This window comes from Vidua chalybeata, chromosome 5 (assembly GCF_026979565.1).
Source record: "Vidua chalybeata isolate OUT-0048 chromosome 5, bVidCha1 merged haplotype, whole genome shotgun sequence".
Taxonomy (NCBI): domain Eukaryota; kingdom Metazoa; phylum Chordata; class Aves; order Passeriformes; family Viduidae; genus Vidua; species Vidua chalybeata.
In genome coordinates this window covers 56928871-56951487 of record NC_071534.1, presented here as the reverse complement: position 1 = coordinate 56951487, position 22617 = coordinate 56928871, and the positions used below count along the sequence as shown (strand labels likewise).

Below are 22617 nucleotides of genomic sequence, written 5' to 3'. Positions count from 1 at the left end.
TCTTGTAATAAAATTACAGGATTCAAAACTAACACTATGAATTGGGCTTTAGTAATTTATATAGAAATAAACACACAATTGCAGAATTTTCCTATAAAAAATGCTTACACTGTTACTGCATTTATATTTACTTCAGTAGCATTCTGTATTTACTTCAGACTTTTACTCCAGATCTCATTTCTTCGTTTTACATGAATATTGCTTTGTACATTAAACAGCTTTATTTATTGCAATATTTTCACTATTGATTTTTGTATTTTTCTTAATTTAACTGAAATCTTTTTTGCTGCAGTTCTAAGTCACTTGGATCTTAAATTAAACAGTTGGAAGTAATAATACTTTCTTTCTGTAGTTAAAAAAGTCCTAAAGAATTATTGAATATTAATAATAAATTCTTGTGATTGACAATGCCTTTAATAATAAATCTGTGCTGACTAGGTCATCTGATTATGCATCCTGGTAATTGACAAAACATTTGCAGTTTTGTCAAATATTTTGGTGGGAAGAAAGCCATGTTTATTTTAGCTTTACGACAGCTGAGAGAGCCCTTAATCTTGCATAACAAGTGTGTGACATAGTTATTCTAGTGATGGGAGTCTTTTTGCTCTGCTAAGGACATCAGCAAGCTGTTTGGAGAAGTGTTGTTAAGGAACTTCTGAAGATAAAAATGACATGGATGAAAATGCTAATTTACTCTCATTCAAATCTGAATGCCATAAAGTAGGTTTTTGGGTGTGTGTATGTAAGCGCTGGAGTCATAGATATTTTGATGAATTAATATGGATTGAGGTATCTAATTTTAGCACACAGATTCACACATTTAGAATATATATAGGAATTGAGTGTGTTAAATGTTCAGGATATTCTTTCAAACGTTCCACCAGTATGCTGAAAGTGTAATCTGGTAATGTCTCATTAGTTTCCGGTTTGCAATAAAAACAGAATCCTGTAACATTTTCAGCAAGAGAAAACTTAATTGTCAAACCAAGCCAGGAGAGGGAAAACCATAATTAAAGAAAATTTCAGAGGGGGTAAATTCCAGCCCCTGCTGGAATACAGTCATTTCAGTTTTGATTTTCTGGTCTAAATTAGGAGGAGGATGATAAGAAACCTTAGGTTTCTTATACCAGATGATTGTGTATGTTATTCTCAACAGTTTTTTAAAAATTTTTCCTCCTCATGAAAAATGCTGGAGGTATTTAATCATATTTTGTCATATTGTAACAGCCTTTTTAGAAATCCAAATTCTGGAGGTGTGGGAAAATGATTCTCGGCTTAGTTCTAACCTCCTGCATGACATAGTAGTGTTGTAACATGTGCTGTCAGAACAAATGCAAATGACTGTCAGGGCAGTTTTCCTGAAAGCCCTCTGTGTTTGTAGCATATTAGTTTGTGTCAAATGAATCTCATCCCTGCAGATGCACCAGAGGGTTTTTTGTTAATGAGATAAGATATACCATGTGACTGCTCACTATTTGTAGACTTAATGTGGACAAGGAAATTTTGCACTGGATGGCAAGTCATCTTTATTCCAAGTTGGCACACATGTGCTCTTGGTACACCTTCCTCTTGCCCTGAGTTCCTCTAGAGCTATACTGTTTCCTAGTGTTAAGTTGTGCTGTACAATTACTTGTGGTCTCTCGCTCACATATACTTCACTTTATCTGACATTCCAGTACATAATCGTTCACTGGGCTTGTGTGTGTATCTAAAACGCCAAAGAAGACCTGGATTTATTCACCATCCAGAGAGATGAAAGTTTCAGAGAAGTACCACCATGATAAGGATGCATGTCAGATTGTTGCTAAGTGGAATAGTTGTATGAAATAATTTTAAGATGTCTAGGAGTATTGGCTCAAGGGAAAATCAGCAGTTAGTAGGAAGTCAAGGGCAGAAAATGAACACTGCTGTAGCATTTGGTCATTTTATGTTGGATAAAGAATGACAAGAAAAATGAGGCTGCTGAAGACTGGAATGGCAAATGAGATATTGTCTGCAATCCTCTTGAAAGAAAGGAGCCTGAGACGAGTTGATGATGCTTACAAGAACTCATGAACTGAAAACTTTGAGAAGAGTGATCTTACCCTTGTAAGTATTTTTTCTTGTCATCTTAAATCCTTTTGTAGATGGCATTAAATGAAACTTCTGTTACCTAGTGTTTTTTGACTTGATACTGCTATGACTTTATGGAATAATTAATCTAGGCCCAAATCCTGGTGGAAATGGGATAGGATTTATTCCCAGACTACTTTGACTATGAATAAGGAAATGTTCTTTGGTCCTGAAAATGCCTTCATCTGTCTGTAACTCCCTTGTTTACTGCTTTTTCCATTCCCTCTCATATGTTACAGGAAGTCTTCCTGTCCTTATAACTGGTATGCAGTCTTATTTTTGTCTTCCTTTCACTCTTTTAAATAGTAATTTTGGTTTTTTTTTCCCCATAGTTTGAATAATGTATCAAAAATGGTTCTTTTCATTGTATAATTGGAGTAAAGTTTTGGAGCATTTTATCATGGATGTATCTGAGGTAATTCCTCAGTGTTTGTTTATAAAATATGAAAATTTGTTAGTTAAGCAGAGATTTTTTTTTTTCAGGAGAGTTGTAATTTTTGCGGGATAAATAAATCTGTTTAGAATGTACATAAAACTGAATTTCTGAATGATGAGAAAGCAAGCCAGAGAGCAAAGAGTATTAACCCACTGACTTTAGAGAACTGCTTTTCTTCATACTTACAGGGTTATAAGGTAAAATTTTGTTCAGCATTCATTATTTCCTGTACAAGGCCAAGCTGAAGCCTTGATTGCTATAGTATATAAATTAATTTGAGATAATTTATCCTTCTGCCTAAATATTTAGACTGTTACTATTCAGTTCCACCAATTCACTAGTCCTTGCAGAATTATGAATAGGACTTGTACATTGAAGTTTTGAGGAGAGAAAGTAGAAAAGATGTAATGTATTTGTAGTTATTTAGAAGAGACTGACTAAAACTGAAGGATAACAAATAGTTTTTATAAACTAGAACAAAGAGTTATAACTGGATGCTTCTCCTTCTCCCAGGGCCTTCAAGTTTCTCTATCTTCTGATTTAATAGGAGAGAAATTCTGGAAGACTTGTCAGGACTGAAGTTCAGGAATATGAGGGGTTTCTTCAGTTTAAGAGAGTCACAAAGATTTTATTTGCAATTGTAGTATGCTCTTCAACTTTTCTTTTAATTTTGGCATTAAAGTTTGGAATAAACATCTACTGTTTTCATGCTTTTCTTTGTTTAAATAAATGGTTTTGCTCAATATTGTGTTAAAATGTTTTTATTTACACATTTGTGAAATGTTTTATGAAACACAAACTGAATTTGCATAAAAGCAGAGACATGAAGCATAATTAATATTTTAATGTTTTCCTTCAAGTTGTAAAAATATTAAGAAAATAAGTGTTTTTTTTAACCCCTGTAAAATTTTATGAAAAACTATTCAAAACAATTTAAATCACTTTTCTGTCAAATGTAAATTCTGTAGCACAAGTTCCATTTAATTACATTGATTTTTTTCTCCTTAATGCAAATTGCTAGTAATGTAGTTTCTGTATACAAAGGTATGTTTCAGTGCTGTTTCTTAATATTTCCATAATATTATAGTAATACTAATGGCATCAGGTAAGTTGACTCAAGTTATAAACATGAGCAATGCTCCATGAAATAGTCTTTGATAATTAAATGGAGTATTGTTATCTGTGTGATTTTGGTGAGCAAAGAATAAAGAAATCTTACACAAAACTGTTGAATCCAAGGCTTGAAAGTACTGATAAGCCAATTACATCTTCTGTGTAAGTCTAGAAAACATCAGAAGCATTCCTCTGAAAAAGCTGAGCTGCTCGGTGACCTGAATCTTTTTACTTACCCATCACTTTTCTTTGCTGCACTCTTTGCTTTCATGTCTTAATTGAACACTTAGTGCATGTACACCTGGATATACATATATATGTGTACATATATATTTATAACTATAGCATGGCATAGAAGTTGTTCAGTATTATCTTAGCTTGCTTTGAGTTATCCATTGTTCACCTTTGCAATTTCTAGGAATATGTTGCCCCACTCTCCTGCTATTGCTGGGCCAATCTATTGTCAGTGAAAGTATTTTGTGCTTGCTGCAGGGTAGCTGAAGAGAGGGAGAACAGTAATGAATAAGATAGACAGTATTTGAATTTGGTTTTACAAATTGATGACTCCTGCTTTGTACCATGGAAAAGGTCCAGAATAAGCAGAAACCTTTGTTGAGCCCACACACAGAGGACTTGGTTACTTCTATGCTGTGAAGCAGGACTGATTTTGATAGCAGTGGGAGAACAGTTAGAAATTTTTCCATTAATTTAAATATTTTTGAGTTGTAGTTTTTGAAAAAAAGTTCCTTCAGGTGAATTACCTGGAAACAAAGACAATAAAAATATAGACCTGAATTTTAGTGCTTTAAAAAGCATGCTTTTGAAGCACATGGACAGATTATACTTTTAAATTGTTAATTTGTTTTTATATATGTCTCACTCAAGAACAACTGAATTATTCACAATCTCTGAGCAATTGTCTTTATTAATATATAATGTTGTTTTTCAGGCCTAATTGGATGAAGAAACCTTACTATTTTACATCCTTTTATTCACTTTAAACAAGTAGGAGAATCCATGTGAAAATAACTAGTACTGAATTCTTTGAATTGTTTGTCAGCCAAGAGTGCTTGCCATGATATATTGTTCTGTCTAGGTTGGTTCATAAAGCAAGATATTTGGAGGCATTCCAAACAGAGCTAAGGAAAACAGGGTAGGATGTTAAGAGGACATCTCATACTTAGTTTGTGAAGGGTTAGGGAATAAGGCAGCATGAAGAAGGGCAAATATGTTGGCAGAACTTATATAATGGAGAGAATTGATTAATAGGAACCAGTGAACTATAAATTACTATTTATCTTTTGATCCTTTTATTTTGTGTTTGAATCTTTATTTTAGTTATTTACCTGGACAAATTAATCTTTATCGTTTAGCATGACTTGTTGGAATATTACATTTTTAGTTGCAGTGGACTTACTCTTGTAGTGGGCATTTTGTTCTGGCTTAGAGTTATAAAACTATTAAATTAAAAAAATTATTTAAAATGTCCTAATGGACGTAGTTAAGCTTTACTCAGATATGCAATTTGTGTGTGACTTGCAAGTGCTAGAGTTTATTCCCTACTGTTTTTCCCTAGTTGCTTAACCTACTGGAAGTTTGCGGTGGCATTTAGTATCAACTGTATGAGTGGATGTGTTGGCGTAAGTGCTCTCTACAGGCTTTGATAAAATGAGGTGATTTACTTCTTTAGTTAGTGGAGTTTTGGCTAATTGCACCAACCTAATTTTGGCATATTTTAGAATATAGTAACATTGAGAGAAGGTGTCAATAATAAGCAGCTGAGCATATATCTACAAGCAACTGTATAGTGTAGTTGGGTAGTAGTATATTGCTGCATGTGTTTTACTCATGAATGTATTTGATTCCCTGTGGGGGCTTTTGATTCAGCTGTGTCATCTAAGTACACAGCAAGCAAACAGAAAAAGGTTTGCTTGCTATGTACTTAGATGACACAGCTGAAGCAGGGCTTTCAGCTGTCAAAACAGGTGGCTTTGCTTTTTCTTTTCCAGCCCAAAATATGCATTCCTGTCTTCTCTTTTTGGTCCGCATTGGCTTTCCTTGGGCACAGTTAAACTGGCTGGAAACTAGACCCATAATAAACTGAATTATTTAACTTTCTGCACTCATCTTGAGAATTAGAGAAGAATATGAGTGCTGATGTGGGGATAAGAGCAGGTCAGAGAGGAAGGGAGAAGCAAAGGTCTATTTAATGCCAGGTAGCACTGAGACTGCTTTAGCTGTGTAATGAACACATGCTCATGATAAGGATTTGTGAATTACACTTTTTGCTTAGCAGGTTAGGGAACATAAACAGATATGGGATATGGCAACATGCTATTATTTTCCTTCCTAGTACTGTCTTGAATGACCTTTATTTACTGTAGACAATGCAGTTTTACAAAATTGGTTTTTGTCTCTATTTCAATTTTTATTTCACTCTCTAATGTACTGTTAGATTTCTGAGCTAATTAGAACAGTTCATCTGAAATGTTAGATGCATTGTTGCATCCAATAGACTTGGGCTTTGCCCCCTTCCTTTGCTCCTCATATGTAGACTTTTTGTCACATTTTCTATAATCTTACTTTTTTTTTTCAAGTATATTTGTAGTTCTTAGTAATCAAAGTGTTTAAAATCATATCATATTGATGCAATGGAGAAAGTAACTCCATGGAAGTAAATCTTCATGACTTCCTGACTGAAACAAAATTAATTTCTTGAAAATCTGTTCAGTTAACCATACAAACTCTGAAATGTAAATTCTTGTTTATATGAACTGGCACATATTGTTGCTTGAATAAACCGTGGGCTGTGATAAAATACCTTCTTCAGTTTGATTACAGATATGGAGTAGTAATAGTCCTGGATACTTAAATCATACGGATGTATTAGTTGACAAAGTCGGATGTACCTCAGCTTCACTATCTTTCAGAAAAAAATATTGTAATTCAACTCAAACTGTTTTTGTGGATAATCTTAAAAGAGGCTTCTATCTATTTACAGTGGAGTAAGCCTAATTAAAGTTAGAATTCTCTGGCTGTTGTTAATAATAGCTGTCAGAAGTGAAAAAGAGACATTAATATTATCTTAAGTATATCCAACTGCTTAATTGCCTGTTATTTTTAGCTTTGTATGTAAGAGAAAATCAGTATTTTGAGTAATGGTATTAATTGCTCATAGTCTCTTATGAGTGTCTGTTTAAAACAAGACAAAAAACATCCCAACCTCCCTTAATGCCTGAAATTTTATGGTCTATTAGTATTTAAATTTTTTAAAAATTTTAAGTGATTTTTAAAGAAAGGACAATCTATATAACTTTTCTTCAGAATGTTATCTACATACAAAGTCGCTGTGCTCTGAGTCTGAAACCTGTCACTTTACCCTACGTAAATAAATCTTTCAAAACAGACTCTTACCTAATTATCATATTTTCATTGAATGTGTAGCAACAATTGTTGCATTTTTTCATCTGTGTTTGACTTACAAGCTTTAAAAAAATGTATCTAAATTGATTAAGAAAGGTTGACTGTAGAGAAAAGCTTAAAGAGCAGCTCTGAAGAAGCAAACGCTTTCTCCAAGATTACAATCAGTAATTGGACAGGATTTTTCAGACCTAGTGATTTTTTGATGGCTGGTAGTAATAGCTTCAGTGTACCAGTGTTTAAATTAAATGGTTTTTTTATTAAAGATGTATAAGACTGGCTGTCCTATGAAGTAGGGAATTACATTAAAATTTTTAGTCTTTGGCGGCATAAGACAGGAATGGAAAAATTGGCAATTGCCCATTTCATAAAAATGTTTTTGACTACATCTGTAGGTGTAAGATTACAATCATCTTCCTACTCTTCCTAACATTACTATGTTTTCTTACTAATGTTAGAGCAAAAATAGTTGGATTATATTTCCTTAAACTTACAGCCTCTTGTTAGTTGTTGTACGGGTCTTTCCATTCTTGTGAGTGGTGGCATCTGTAGGTGGAATTCAATGTTTTGGGTTAGCCTTTATTTTGTTAGTTTGTTTGTTTTAAATATTTATTGCATGCTTCCATGTCATACCAAAAAAGTGTGTCTTGAAAATACTGATCAGCATACTATGGTGTATGGCCCACCCTCCATTTATCTTTTGTGGTAAAGCTGTGATCTAAAGTGGATACTTTTTTGAAAAGCAACTGGGGAGTTCTAGCCTGTGTAAAGCCCATCTTTTAGATGACTGTCAGTTTTTACACTTTAGAGGAAAAGCCAAGTAGGAACTTGAAAGTTACTAATAAAAATTTCTTGAATCATATCAGTGCCAGGAAGTCTATCAAAGAGGCAAAGAGTCTGAAAGAGATCTGATGGAACCTATCAGATATAATACCATCTCATAGGAGGAGATTGTGTGGATTTTTTGCTTAGATATTTCTTGTGAGGAAACTTTCCAAACCCTGTCTTATGGACAAAATAAGAGGCGTTCATTTCAATTTTTTGCTAAAAGAGATGTATAGAAGAAATCTCTAAATTAATAAGAAAAATTCTTAGGTCAAAAGGGACTACTCAAACTTCTGTCGTAAGTATTCAGAATAAATAAGTAAGGTCTAGACTTTCTATTGATTTGAAGTGTTTGATGTTTTCAGCTAGCTCAGATTTGTCTTTTATATAATTCTTTTTGTATCATTCAAGTTTGTTTTTTTTTCTTTCTCTGATGTATACTAAAAAGAATTTGAGAAAAAAGAATTTTTCTTCCCCATATATATAAAAACAAGTCTGTCAATGAAAGGCCTCTTTTACTGTATAGGATGATGTGGATTTAAATTATCTGCTTTTAGAGTTTGTTTTGCATCTATATGTGTGTTTTTCTAAATTTTCAAATGTATCTGTCTAAAGAAGATGTGCTATTTCATGATGCTTAGTGCACACTCCCAGTATATTAAAAATGAAATTAATTTTATAATATTAATGCTAATGTAAAAAACAGTGCATTTTTCAAGTTTGAAATACATTTTGTGGTTTATATTGTCTCATTTTTGAAGGCAATTAAGAAACTAATAGACTCATACTATGAGGAGTAATGAGACATTAGTGAAGGGTATTCTGTTTGAAACTACAGACTGGAAATGTTGGGTCATGGGAATAAATGGAAAAAATATATCTTGAATAGTGGTAGAAGCAGTAAACTAAAATTGAAGAGAAACCAAAAAATTTCTTCAGGTATAAAAAAATGGAAGAATTGTTAAGAAGGAATTTAATTGCAATAAATATAGCTATGGGAGAGAGATGTATTCCAAAGGGAGCAGCATATTTTAGTTTTGGCTTCTGCATTCCTATTTCTGCTCTCCCCATGGTCTCCATATAGTTATAATTAGTGATCATCTCTCTTTAGTGAAGCGGCACAGAAGTGCTTATACTTCCAGATCTAAGCCTTCTCAAGAATGCTTTCCAACAGACTGGGAAATTACTTTAATGGCTTTTATGCCATTAAAAGTAGCTTTTGACGTCCAAATATCACAGCTTTCTGTGTTTGTTATGAAGTAACTTGTGGGAAGAAAAGCTAAAAGAGAAACAGGAATGCTTAAGCAATGACAACATGCTTTACAAATGCCAGAAGTGTAACATTCCAATCCTGTTGCATAGATCAATAGTAGCTGCAGATCTAAGAAAAGATTTTCAAATTCTGTGGATCACTGCTTTAAAAAGAATTGTAAGAAAAAAATTTTGTCTTATTTTCGATGAGATACATGGTTAGTTAATAATTTATAGATGTCAAACCAATACAGATAGATTTGTCAGGAGTTTGTGTGCTGAAACTTTGAGTTGGCTTTGCTTGTAATTTAAATGCAAACCTTTTTCAATCTTAGTAATGAAGTCACGGGGTTATTCGTTAGCATGAGGATATTTTGCTGGTTTCTTATTTGAGAAATATGATACTTTAAATTTTTACTTTAAGCTGTGGAAAACAAATTTTTAAAGCAGAAGTAAAAAATTATGTACTTGAGCACAGTAATGAAAAAAAGGGAAAAAAGTTTTTTTGCAAAACAGTTTTACTTCTGTAGGCTTTCATTGCATTATTTCATAGAAGCAGAAAGTACTTTATGCTTTTATAAGACATTCATTTTGACAAACTCCAGTACTTAAAAAAAATTGGCTTATCAATTGTGTTCTCATCAAAAACGTTTGTGAACTGATTTATGTGATCCATCTTTAGTTAATTATGACATAAAAATTTACCGCGGTATGACTGAAGTTTAAGGACAACTACCTTTCTTACAGTAACATTGTTGAAGAAAATTAGAGATCATTCTATTATTTTTGAACAGTCAGAGTGGGCTTTTTTTTCCTAGAGGTTTGATTATTTCTTTATCTTGACAATAAATACCTATACAATATGTAAAAATATGTTTGAATTTTGTTAAAAGAGCAAGCCTTGTGGCTTTTTTGCCTCAGAAGCATACGTAGCAGTTTCATTAGGAAAGTGTAAATCACAGCAGATTAAGGTAGTTAAGGAATGCATTTAGCAATTAAGCAATGGAAGAAGTAGTTTTACCTGCAGAGTGCATTCTCCTCAAATATGCTTCTTCAAATTCAGTATTTGCAGTTTGTGCTAAAAAGCAGAAATAATGGATGTTACTTAATTTCTGTTGTAAATACGGCAAGAAGTCTGTTAGGTGGATTTCTTATTAGCTGTGAAGGTTGTGGGAGATTACAAAACACGGAAGCATGTAATTTTGGTTAAGGAAATTGATATATATCCAGTTGAAAATTGGATATTGCACAGTGTGGGTTGCAGCAAACTGCCACTGTCATAGACATGTGGGGATGTTGTCACTGAGGTACAGTTGGTTCCTCTGCCATCCATTTTTCTTTGAGAACTTATTTTGTTATGCCATTCAAATGACATTAATGGGTTAAAATAAAAATTGCTTCATGAGTGAGCAAAGTTATACTTACACAGAGTTATGGTCATATGTAAATGGTTGATGAGCTTATGTGACAGATGCAAATTTTTCAGTCTTCAGTTACAGGAAAAATTACATCTCTGAATGTTTAGAAGTTTTTATATTTATGTACAAGTTCTTGGGTAATTTGTATTACTGTAATATTTACCCAAGTTAGAGTTGAACCTTTGAGCTTTTTAAGTTATCCAGGAAATGTATTAAACATTTTGCTGTTTATGAAATTGTTCAAACGAGTTCTCTTTGCCAGCCTTCTATTATTAAGTAATTACATGCAATACAATTTCTTTTTTTGACTTTTTTTTTTTTTAATATTTTCAGTAAAGAAGTATTAATTTTCAGTACTTTTAAAATTCACCCCTGCATATGCAGATACATATGCTGGTTGCTTTATCTTTTAAATATATTGTAGCTTTTATTGCAATTGATTTTTTTCCGTCTCAAATAAATAGTTCTTTTTCAAAACTACATTAATTTATAGATTCTCTTTGAAGACTTTTCCAGTGCTAGGGTGATAGTTTTGAAATAACTCTCTAATCAATCCCAGACCTGAACACAGGGAAGGCCTCTGTTCCTGAGGTTTGCTTTAAACTTTTGTGACCACTCTACAGTCTGCTCTTGTCCTACACTTGGTGTTTTGTCTCTGTGTTTTTGTGGATATGCATGTTGATGCTTTAAAAAATTAAATGATAAAGAACAAACTATTTAATTAAAAATGCAATGTGGGAGACATGTTCAACCTTTAATCTTTCATTTCCTCTTCTTCAAGCACCTTTTGGATTTCTCAGGGAATTCCCTTTTATGGCATTCTAAGAAAGTACTCATTAGCGTCCTGTGCTCGCCATGCATGCTGGTTGGTAATTATGAGTCCCTTAATTTGGTGTCACATGCACAGCTTCTCCCTGGCAGGCTGTTTTGGTTGACAGTAGCAAACCTGTTGAAGTGAATACTATGAGAAGAATTTGTTCTGATCATTGTGTTCATTGTTGCTGACATCCATTTTTAGGAAGAGCTGCCATCTTACAAGCTTTGAAGGCTTCTGTTTCATAATAATGTCATGCCCAAGGATGTGGCTTATACTCTTCTGATTTCAAACTGCATTTACTGGCTGATTTCTCACCTGTGTGGAAGAGGTTCTCAGTCCTGTGTTTGGCATTATGCAAGTTCTCTGAGTCAAAGACCTCTTGGCACCACCAGTTTTACTTAATTCTCCTTTGTAGCCTCTTTTGGTCATAAAGTTTTTAACCTTCCTCGTGAAGCAGTAATCTCAGTCTGCAGCCTATGAGGAACTGATGTCTTTTGTTTAATTTGCAACGTGACCTGAGAGTTTCCATCAGATGGAAACCATTCTTAAAAACAGTTCTGTTTTTGTGTATATATGTGGAGTGGGTTATGAATATGAAATAAGGGAACACTCTGGATTATTTAGTGTGGAAGAAAAAAAGATAATTAAAATTTAGCCAAGAAAAAGCTGGGTAGAAAAGGTCTTACTGGCAAGCAATGTAGGCCCACTAAAGGAAGTCTCATAATGTTTTACTAATTACTTTCATACAGAATCTGGAATTAAAGTAGAAGTATGTGAAGTATCTACTCCTTTGTGATAGAGCAAATTGAGAGTACTTGCAGGGTCATACATCAGTTTTGATGAGCACAGAAGTTCAGTCCATGTGATCAAGTTTGTGGTGTTTTTGGGCAGGATGATTTACCTTGCTTGCCAGGTCACACAAGATTGTAGCAGTCACCATATGCAGCAAAATTACTTAGAGAATTCATATTAGTAAAATATTATGATTAATGTTCGAAACACCATTCTCACATGGATGTATAAAGATATTTGTCTTGCTTCCTATTGCATTTGAAAGGTATTGTGGATTATCAGTTGAAAACAAATGTAAGATTATTAGCAATGTTAAAATAGACAAGTTGTCAATATATCATGTATGTGAGAACATGACTGGTTATAGGGGAATATTTGAAATGCAGTAAGGTCATGTTTACCTAAGCCTGGACTGATGAGATGACTAAAGTTTTTTTAAAATTTTACCTTTGTGACTGCAGTACCACAAAGAAAAGGGAAGGTTTTACTTTGGTGATTCATCCTGAACAACTCAAGAGATATTTCTGTCAAGATTAATATGTAACTAGGTTTTTTCAATGGGAGATATTGATATGGTAATATACATATTTAATTAAGCAATTGTTACTGAAAGAATTTACATTTAAATGCTCTATTATGTCCTGATCTTCTTAGAAAAACACTGCCTTAGTGCAGCAGTGACTGAAAGGTGTTTCATAAGGCTTTTTGAAAACTGAGTGTGGAGTGGGATATGTAAGATCTAGCTGTGGAAATATTGCTGTGCACCTCTGCATGCAATCATGTGTGTTTGATTTTTTTTTTGTACTTTGCATACTTGGGTGGTAACCTTTATGCTAGGTCTGCCTGAAGATGTAACATCTGAAGTAGATTGCAGCACAGTAAGCTTTATACAGAAAAGCACCTGTGCATCTGTGGTCAGAATGGTTTCTTTGCACTGCTGCAAGAAATACATAATTTGGACTTCAGGTATATGGTAATGCTTTTTGTACATTTACACAAAATAGTGCTAAAAAAGTCTTCAATTTTAAAATGCTCATCTCATTAACTGATCTAATGTTTTAATGTATTATTTTGTACATTGTATGTATGTAAAGAGCAATCATAATTTATTGGTGATATTGCAGTCTGTTTTGGGCTTCAGCACTAGGTCTTTTTTACCCTGCCATCCATTTTGTCCCCTTCCTTGCACTCCAGTGGATTCATCTGAGTTTTGCTGATTCTGAGTGTTGAGAAACAATTTCAAGATAAAAAGCTACAGTTAAAACATTAATAACACAATTAAACGATTGTTTCATTAAAAAAATCCTTTGAGACAATGTGTGCTGTATTTAATAGATATCTTTTGTAGGAACTTGCTTGGTGTAATGGAGTCTGAAAACTATCAAGTTATATTCATTTTTTTTACACTATATAATGACTGAGTTTTGGTGGTGGTAGCAGGTTTAGAGAAGTTCTGAATGCAAACTACCTTTTTGTTGGTTGCATGTGTTTTTACCTCTGACCTGTACTGAAAAGGTAAAATTCCAGCACTCTTTAGAAGAAGTCTATTACAACTAAAAGACAAAGATCAGTTGTGAACTTAATGTCAACATTCTGAACAACTTCAGTCAAAATCATCCATTAGGCTCAATCTTGAATTAAAACCTACTTTTAATGGAGGCAAGCTGTTTAGCATGTTTACTTTCTGCTGTCATTGGGAAACTAAATTTGCAAGTAGTTGTAAGCAGTATTTTTTTAAATTTTGATTTTATCCTTGTGTCTCTGCCTTTGTGAGTGGATCCAGTTAGAGCTGTTTAGAAAAAGTTAGTCTTTTTGCCTGGTGGGAAGTTTTAGAAGCATACCCTGGGAGTGAGGAAAGAAGAGCTAATACCATGCTTACAGCAATGCATGTATCCAGATCAGCATTTCACAGACTCCATGCTACAGCAGTTCTCCTCCAGGCAACCATTTTCCTGTCTTTTACAGTTGTATAGATAAGATGATAAAGATCTCCACAGGAAACTGAAGAAGACGAGAAATGTTTCTGTAAGACTTCATAACTGGGAAGTTTTAGGCAGTGATCTTTTCTCCCCCAGATATTGCACACACTGGCCTGCTATTTCTGTCCACATTCTTTTATTCAGTCTTTATGTTACTGTTCATTCAGATTTCATTCACTGAAAATAAATTTAAAGTTATTTAAAACCAGAAATTGCAATTATGTTCTCAAGCACAAATAATACCTTACGGACTTTTGGGATGGTTATTTTGTTATTTTTGCTTCTGTTTTTTCTGAAATCCCTTGTGGTCTTTCTTTCTAAACTTTTCTAGTTTGTTTATTTCTTCATCCAAATAAGAAAAAGAAAAAAAAAAAAGGAAAAAAAAAAAGAGAGAGAGAGAGCAACATGGAGCTTGACTGCTTTTCCCCTTAAAACTGCAGGGAAAAACAAGCATTTTGCACTGTGTGCATACCCAAATAAATAAATAAATACTAAATATGTGGATTATGATTTTGCATAACATTCTGCCAATTAAATGTTTCTTAATTGGTGTGTGTCAAAAAGGATGGCCTTTTTTAATTTCATTTGTACTTTGGAAAAGGGTCCTTTGATATTCAGTGTGAGTTTTGAACTTCCTTGGTAAAGTGTAGCAAGGTAAGGTGGATTGGTGCAGCAGAAACCATTGACATCACTGAGCACTTGCTTGTTTGAGACTTTGCTTTTGTGATCCTGTGCTATCTCTATTGGAAGAGTTCTTGGGTGCTTCCACAGTGTTGCTCCTTATTCATCATAGACCATATTTGAATCAAAAAGTGCCAGTTAACATAACATATACAAAAATATATATCTTAGCTGATTTAATGAAACTCTACTGTATTATAGCTCCAAGTAATTAGATTTATTTTTTGCAGAATTTTAAGCCAAAGTTTGACATAGTTGCTTTATACAGGGGAAATACTGCTAGGGTACAATAGAAATACAACTGAGTTGTCTGAAACACTTAATTAGATTTTTTTAATTTCAAAACTTTATAATCTGACTTAAGAAGAGATGACTTAGTGTGATGCCTTGGAAGCACAATGGGATTGAAAATTGGTCTAGAAGTAGTTTATATATTTAAAGAACATATAAAAGATCTTTAATAATTATTTTGTGTTTAAGAGGCTTATGGAAATGCTAAAGATCAGTGTGTTTAAGCCACAGAAAAGCAAAATGTTCTTGGATAGATCTTTAGAGTGGAGACAAAACAAGACAGCTGGACAAGTACTTAATAAAACTGCTATTTTTATGTCTGTAATGGCTGAGCATGTGGTTCTGTGACATTATAATTGGGGACTGCCAATTCTTTTTTCTAAAAGCTATCTGTATCTGTTGTTGTTCCCTGTGGAATAATGAGAATTTTACTTAGAGTAGTAAATTTGTGTCAGACCTCTGTTCTTTTCAGAAAGGCTTGTCCTGGCTTCCTCTCTGTGCTTGGGGAACATACCTCTGATGAACAGTAATTGGAACCACTGAAAGCTATTTCTTAAAAGCGATAGTGTATTTTCTGGGGCGAATAAAAATTGGTCATTCTAATTTGATAATCCATCTTTATTAGAACAATTAGAATCTAGTTTTTCCAAAATATTAATGCTGGACTGTTACTGCTGTCCAAGTTGCATCATTTAGCCTACCTACAAACTGCCCTGGTTTTCTTACAGCTTGCAGGTAGTTCAGTCACAGGAAGCAGATTGTTTGGTGGGTGTTCAAAGCTTTATTTCAGCTTAGTTTAGACTTCCACAGTTTAAAGATCTGCATTCTGAGGCAATCCTTTTAAGAGCAAATTATAGCTAATACTGAGAAGCAATTTTAAAAAATCTGATTCATTTGATGTATTTATCTTTCTAGTTTAGAACAATTCAGGTAGTACTCTGTCACTTCTTGGTCTTCTTTGTTCACTGTGAAGGGGGGTGAAGATTCCCACCTTTGATGTTTATATGGATCTTCAGCTTTTTTTGTTGGTTTAAAACCTGATGTGAGAATATAGTGTGAAGATAAGAAAGATGAGAAAGAGAACATAAAAAGTATTTTTCATTTGTTTTCATACCCACATGTGTTGTGCTATAGTTTATAGCTACCTTTTCTTTCGGAAATGTGATACCAGTGTCATGAAAAGAAAAGGTGCTCTAAGGCAGAAAATTTGCAAAGGAGAACATTGTCAAAGTAGTTGTAATCTCATTCTACAAGCAAATGTTTGGTGGACGAGGGTCTGAAGACTTAATTCAAAGGGAAGACACTTCAGTATATGTTTGTGTTTTATATAAATACAAGAAACATTTACATCTACTGTTTTTTTCTGTAGGCAGAGTGAGAATGGGTTGCTTCTTTTTTTGCCATTTGAAATATTAAAATGAAGGTTAAAAATATTAACTCGATTTTTTTTTTACCACTGGGACACTGGTTTATGAAAATATAATAAACTGTATAAGGCTTTTTTGTGAGTTAATATGTGTAAGATGTACCAAAGTTTTGTTTCCTGCTGTAGTGGAAACATCGTTAATTTTCTTTTCTACTTGGAAAGGTTTTTCTTTTCTAAATTCAAGCCATAGTCTGCTTTTCTAAATAAAGTTCATTGGTTTTCTGAGAAGTATTTTTCAGGGCTTTTTCTTCTGTGAAGACTGGCAACATATTTGCACATTCTGTGCATGGTGCAAACACAGTCATCTTCTTCAGTGATTGTTCGTATATAGCTTGAGGGCTCTCAAAGTGCTTCTGATTCTCTTTCAGGTGTGAAATGTTTAGAATAAAGTGATTTATTATATATTAATTTTGGTTAACCAGGCATGATTTGAGATTTTCACAGTCTGTGGGAAATTAAGTGTTCATTAACATTTAAAACCATTAGATGACACAGTTAAGCAATAAATGATTCATTTAGGCCCTGTTAAAGTAAATGTGCATTGGTTTCTGACTAGAAGATAAGTGGTGGCTGTCTTTGTTTTCAGTTATTTTCCTCATTCTTGCTTTATTTATTCTGTGCACTTCATTGACTTGTCTTTCTCTCTCTTTTCCTGAAACAGAAGAAGAAGAAGTGGAAAATTTTGATGTTTCCAGTCTGCCTGAAGAAGTGCTGCAGAACATAGAAGCTGACAGTTACTGGTGCATGAGCAAGTTGCTTGATGGCATTCAGGTAATTTGATTTTTCCTGTCTGTAAGTAGTGGAGTTAACTGATTAATGTCATGGCTTTGAACTACTTTAAAGCTGAAAAAGAGTACATCTATGAAAAACAGGGGAGAAGTTGGTTTTCCCATTGGAGAGCTCCACTGCAAGTTTGGCATGGAAAAGGAAAGAAAGGAAAAGGAAAAAAAACCTGTGCAACTTCTCTCCATCAAAATGTCCGCGTGTTTCATTTTGTGTGATGTTCTAGAGCAGAACAGAAACTTCCAGGTCTAGATGCATGTTTTGCAAATCTGTTACCAAGCATGAAGAATAGTTACTCAGAATCTCACTGAGGTGGTAAAAACCTGGCTTATTTATTAATTTTTGAGTTGTTAATATAGCAACCTATAAGTGATTGCTGTCTTAATAGTTCCTGAAATTATCTTAATATTTTTAAAATACCCATTTAAAACTTGCTATTCATGCTACTTCACTGAGAGTTTGAATTTTTTCTGTGTGCAAAAGCTGTAAATGAAGGCACAGTTTTCTGTTACATGCAGCAAGTTGGAGTCTAATAATGGTAGATTTTTGTGCAAATGTTCATGGGCTTAAAAGTTTATGAAGATTAGAAGTATCTAATCTTCTAAGAGCATTCTTTCCTATGACATATTTTTATATCAATGTTTCATTGGCTAAGGCGCTTTGTGAATTGAAACTTGTAATGGAGTTCATTTATGACAAAACGGTTGTAGGATTGAGTCAGCGACAAAAGGCTTTAACTTATTTGAAGGTATTTTAAGTGTATTTCTCCTGGTTAAAGGTCAAATAGCTCAGTGTTTTGAGTAGCGTTTTTGAAATGCACAGTCGTTTTCTCTCGTCAGTTCCTGGAACAAATGCTGGTTTGCTTATTTCAGTGTCTCAGACCTCCTAAATTTTAAAACATTTGACCACATAGTGAAAATATTTGAAAAGTTATAAAGAAAAAACGTGAGAGCTTAGAATCTACTGGAAAGGAAGAAAGCCAGGTAAAGAAATGCCAACTCCTCCAGTTGTTTTACCTACTTCTGGAACATCATTGTCGCTAGCCTGTTGCTTTATTTTTTTCTAGGAAAGGAAGTTCACAGATTAGGCGATTTCTCCTTAAAATTCTGTTTTCATACAAAACTATCGGGTATTAAGAAGCAGAATACGGAAACTAATTACAATGGAATTAAACTGCATCGATGAAAATTTAAGATGTTATGTAAAAGGAATAATGTTGGATGTATTCAAGGATGCACTAATCCATCAAAAGAAGGCTTGAAAGATTATGCTAGTGGTGTGACTAATGATGTTACAGTTAATTCAGTGCAACTGCAGTGCTGCTGAAGTAAGAGTTTCTTGTTTTTCTTCTCCCATTCTCCTGTTTTGTTTTCTTTCTGTGATGATACCACTTTACTTAACAGATAAAACAGTCATGTAGTTCCAGGTTGAGTTGGTTGGAAGACCTAACCCCATAGAGAAGGACTCGGGATACTGGTGGATGTGTCTGGCAATGTGCACTTGCAGCCCAGAAAGCCAGCTGTGTCCTGGGCTGCATGCAAGGCAGGCGGGCAGCAAGATGAGGAATGGGATTTTGCCCATCTATCATGTTTTTGTGAGACCCCCATCTGGAGTGCTGCAGCCATTTCAGGGATCCCCAGCACCGGGCAGACATGGACCTGTTGGATTGGGTCCAGAACAGGGCCATGAAGGTGATCAGAGGGCTGCAGCATCTCTCCCATGAGGAAAGGCTGAGAAAATTGAGGTTCTTCAGCTTGGAGAAGAGACGGCTCTGGGGAGATGTTACTGTAACATTTCAGTACTTAAAGGGGGCTTCTAAGAAAGCTGGAGAGAGACTTTTTGCCAGGGCCTGTAGTGATAGGACAAAGGGCAACATTTCAAACAGAGTAGATTTAGATTGGGCATAAGTAGTACATTTTCTATGATGAGGGAGATCAAAGATGTTGTGGAAGTTCTCTTCCTGGAAGTGCTCAAGGTCAAGACTGATGTGGCTTTAAACAGCCTGATCGAGCTGAAGCTGTCCCTGCCCACAGCAGGAGGTTTGGACTAGATGAACTTTTAAGATTCCCAGTGGATTCATTGTGTGATGCTATAGTTCTGGCTGACTTGCATTCTGGATGCACAATCATTTTGCTCTGAAAATATGGCATAGAAGACTCCAATATGATGTATGTGATGGTTTTGTCTGAGATGTCTGAATAAACTGTACAGGGATATATGACATGATAACTGCAATCAAAGAATCTCTGCAGAATGTTTCCATTAATTTGTCAATATAAGTTTCCATTTCATGTTGCCCTACTAGTATTGGATAAGTTTAAAGAGTGCACTTTGATAACTGTTAGGGTCATCTTGTGAAATTTTTGGCTAATATGAGCTAGATACATTTTTTTGAGTGTTTTGTCTTTTCAGTGCAGTAGGGTGTAATGGAAGAATGATTGTATGATTGTATTTGTACCCCTTTATTATTCTTAACAGAAAACTCATTTATTTTTCCAATCCATCCAGATGGTCTCATTTTCTTGATTCTAGAATTGACAAAGGTGTTATTAAGACATATGCATTTCTTGCTGGAGTTTTGCCACACATAGTAGCTATTATTTCTTCATTCCTCACTCATCTTACCTCCCTCCCTTATGTAGCTAATGTGACTCTGTATTTTTAATATAAGAATGCATCTTTAAACCACAGAGACCTGTGCTATAAAGAACAGGAGTTGGCATTGGGCAGCAGGACAGTCACTTCCTGACATGCATACAGTTCTCAGCTGAGAGAAGAAATAAAAACTTGTTCAAATCATCTGTCACTTTAGTAGATTCCTGTGTGCTGTTTTTTTATCATCTGGAGGTTCCTATGCAAGTATGTTTTTGGCTCCAGCTAGAGAGTTTGCAGAATTTTTCCAGTAGTTAATGTTTAATCTTGCATGATAATTTAATCTATTTTTGTTCTTAAATTACTTTGCATCTTCTTTCTCTGTTGGTTGTCTCTAAGTTTAGGCTTCTAAGTGACTGCGCATGTGTCACATCACAATTTGATTAAAGTTTTAAAAATTGATCTAGCAAATGCTAGGAGTTTTTAAATAGAAATATATTTCTCTAAAATATAATTTAATCTTGAAATCTGTAGCTGTCTTATAGCAGTCAATTTTGGATGATGATGTATGTAATGGTTTTCCTTTTCAGTGCTTCCTGAGTCTGTGCTCTGAATTTTTTCTTTAGTTTTTGTCCCAGAAAGACCATACCCCACTGCAATTTCTTCTTATTTATTTCAGGAGAACAAATGAGATCTTCTGAAATCATAAGAACATAGGATAATTCTGTGCAATGTAGGGCCGGCTCTGAGGTCAGACTGAGTTTCTCAAGGCTTTGTCCAGTTGGGTCTTGAACCCTCCAAGGACAGAGACTTAACAGTCTCTGGGGGTTAACCTATTACAGTGCTTCCACATCCTTTTGTTGAAGGTTCTCCCCAATAGGCAGATGGAACATTTTTTGTTTATGCTGCTTGTCTTTTATCTTCCCACTGGAACCACTATTGAAAATGGAGGTTTGTCATCTCTATAACTTGGGTTTTATTAGGCTGTGATTAGGTGCTTCTGGAGCTGTCTTTTCTTCAGGCTGAGCAAGCCCAGTTTCCCCAACCTCTTAAAGAGCATGTGCTCCATATCTCTGAGTATCTTGGTGGCCTTTTGCTCTTGCTTCAGTTTATTCTGAAGTTTATTACCTTTTTCTTGTATCAGGGTCCTTAAAACTAGATGTGGTGTTTTAGATATGGTCTTGAAATACAAGAAATTATTTTTAGACATTTGAAGGAAAATCTACATAGTAAAGATTGAACTCTGGAACTGTTTGGTCAGAGAGGTTGTAGAATCGTCATTCTGGAAGTTCAAACCCAGAGTCCACGTGGCTTTGAGCAGCTTGCTGTAGGTGATTTGGCTTTGGGCAGCCAATTACTTCCCTCCATGGGCCAGGTGTCTGCTGGCTGGCTTTACTGCCAGGGCTCACCAGTGGCTCAGTCTGAGCTTTCTGTCTGCTGAGATTTCAGGTCCTTTGCCACAGAACTCATCTCCAGCCCATATTCTTGCAAGATGTGCTGATTTATGCTGATTTATGAACACCTGGTTCTGAGGCTGTGTGTGGCCATATGCAAAATATATCTTCCATGTGTGTGATAAAGCTGGTTGTCTTTACAACACTTCTAAACTGTAGATGATGCATGAGCATTTTTGTATTTTTATCTGTGGCTGTTCATATGGGAAAACTAGAATTATCCCATGAGTATTTTTTCCATGTAATTAAGTAGACATTCCCATATATCCAGATTATTAACTTTTTTTTAATGACTAAATCGTTCTTTATAACACTTTCCTCAATAGTGCCTCATTAATATTCAAGAAAAAAGTTCACACTGATCTGTGCCACCTGCAAATGTAATGTTCATGTATAAAATAGAGTATAACTTTTAATTTTAAGTTTGAGTATACTGGTAATAAAATAACCAAAGGGGAAATACATGCATTGCATAATGATCTAACCAGATGTATTAAAAATAGCACTAAAATATTAATATAATCATTTATCAGTGCCTGGTAATTTTTAGAACAAAAGTGAGATAATTCATATCCAGGGATTAGAGTGTGCTGAGGTACATATTAGCTATTTCTATCTCTGATAAAATAGCAAGATTTATGACCTTCAAAGGGAATTCTGCAGAGTTCTTTCTCACTCCTGGGTTATGGAAAGTTGTTACTTACATATGGATGGGTGAAAGGAAGGAAGGAAGGGTGGGTGCTTGGAAAGCTGGATCCAATAAATAACATAAACATGCATTTCAATTGTTGAGAAGAATGTGCAGAATAACTCTTCTGAAAAATCTTCAGAGGAACTTCGTGGTTTATTTTAAGGGAAAAATAGGTCAAATATAGCTTTCTTTGTACCTTTTCATTGAACTCCTGCACAAGTTTCTGCATAATAATGCATTTTTCCAGCCTGTCACTGAGAGTAAAATTTTCAGGAAGACAACAAATCGATTTGTAATCAGTAGATGAAATATACTGTGCTATCAGTATACTTCAGCATAAAAATATTTTATACTCTACCTAAAATTTGCAGCATCAGCTTTTCAATTTGTACATGTTTGTATTTATGATTTCTAACTCTTATCCAGACTTGAACTCTTGCCTGGCCCATGCTGTAATCCAAAAATATACCCTGAGCACTTCTGTCATTGCTACTTTAACAGTTTCTGTAATTTATAATACATGCACTTGGGTAAAA

General features: G+C 34.4%; 1 protein-coding gene across 3 annotated transcripts in view; it reads left to right on the top strand.

Moving 5' to 3' along the window:
* Positions 1-22617, top strand: part of TBC1D22A (TBC1 domain family member 22A) — a 138445-nt gene that overhangs the window by 32528 nt on the left and 83300 nt on the right. For 2 of the 3 annotated variants that reach the window (XM_053943139.1, XM_053943141.1), the window contains exon 9: positions 17223-17332. In XM_053943139.1, coding sequence (XP_053799114.1) covers positions 17223-17332 — 110 coding nt within the window. The remainder of the gene's footprint in view (positions 1-17222; positions 17333-22617) is intronic. The other variant, XM_053943140.1, reaches the window with a different exon arrangement.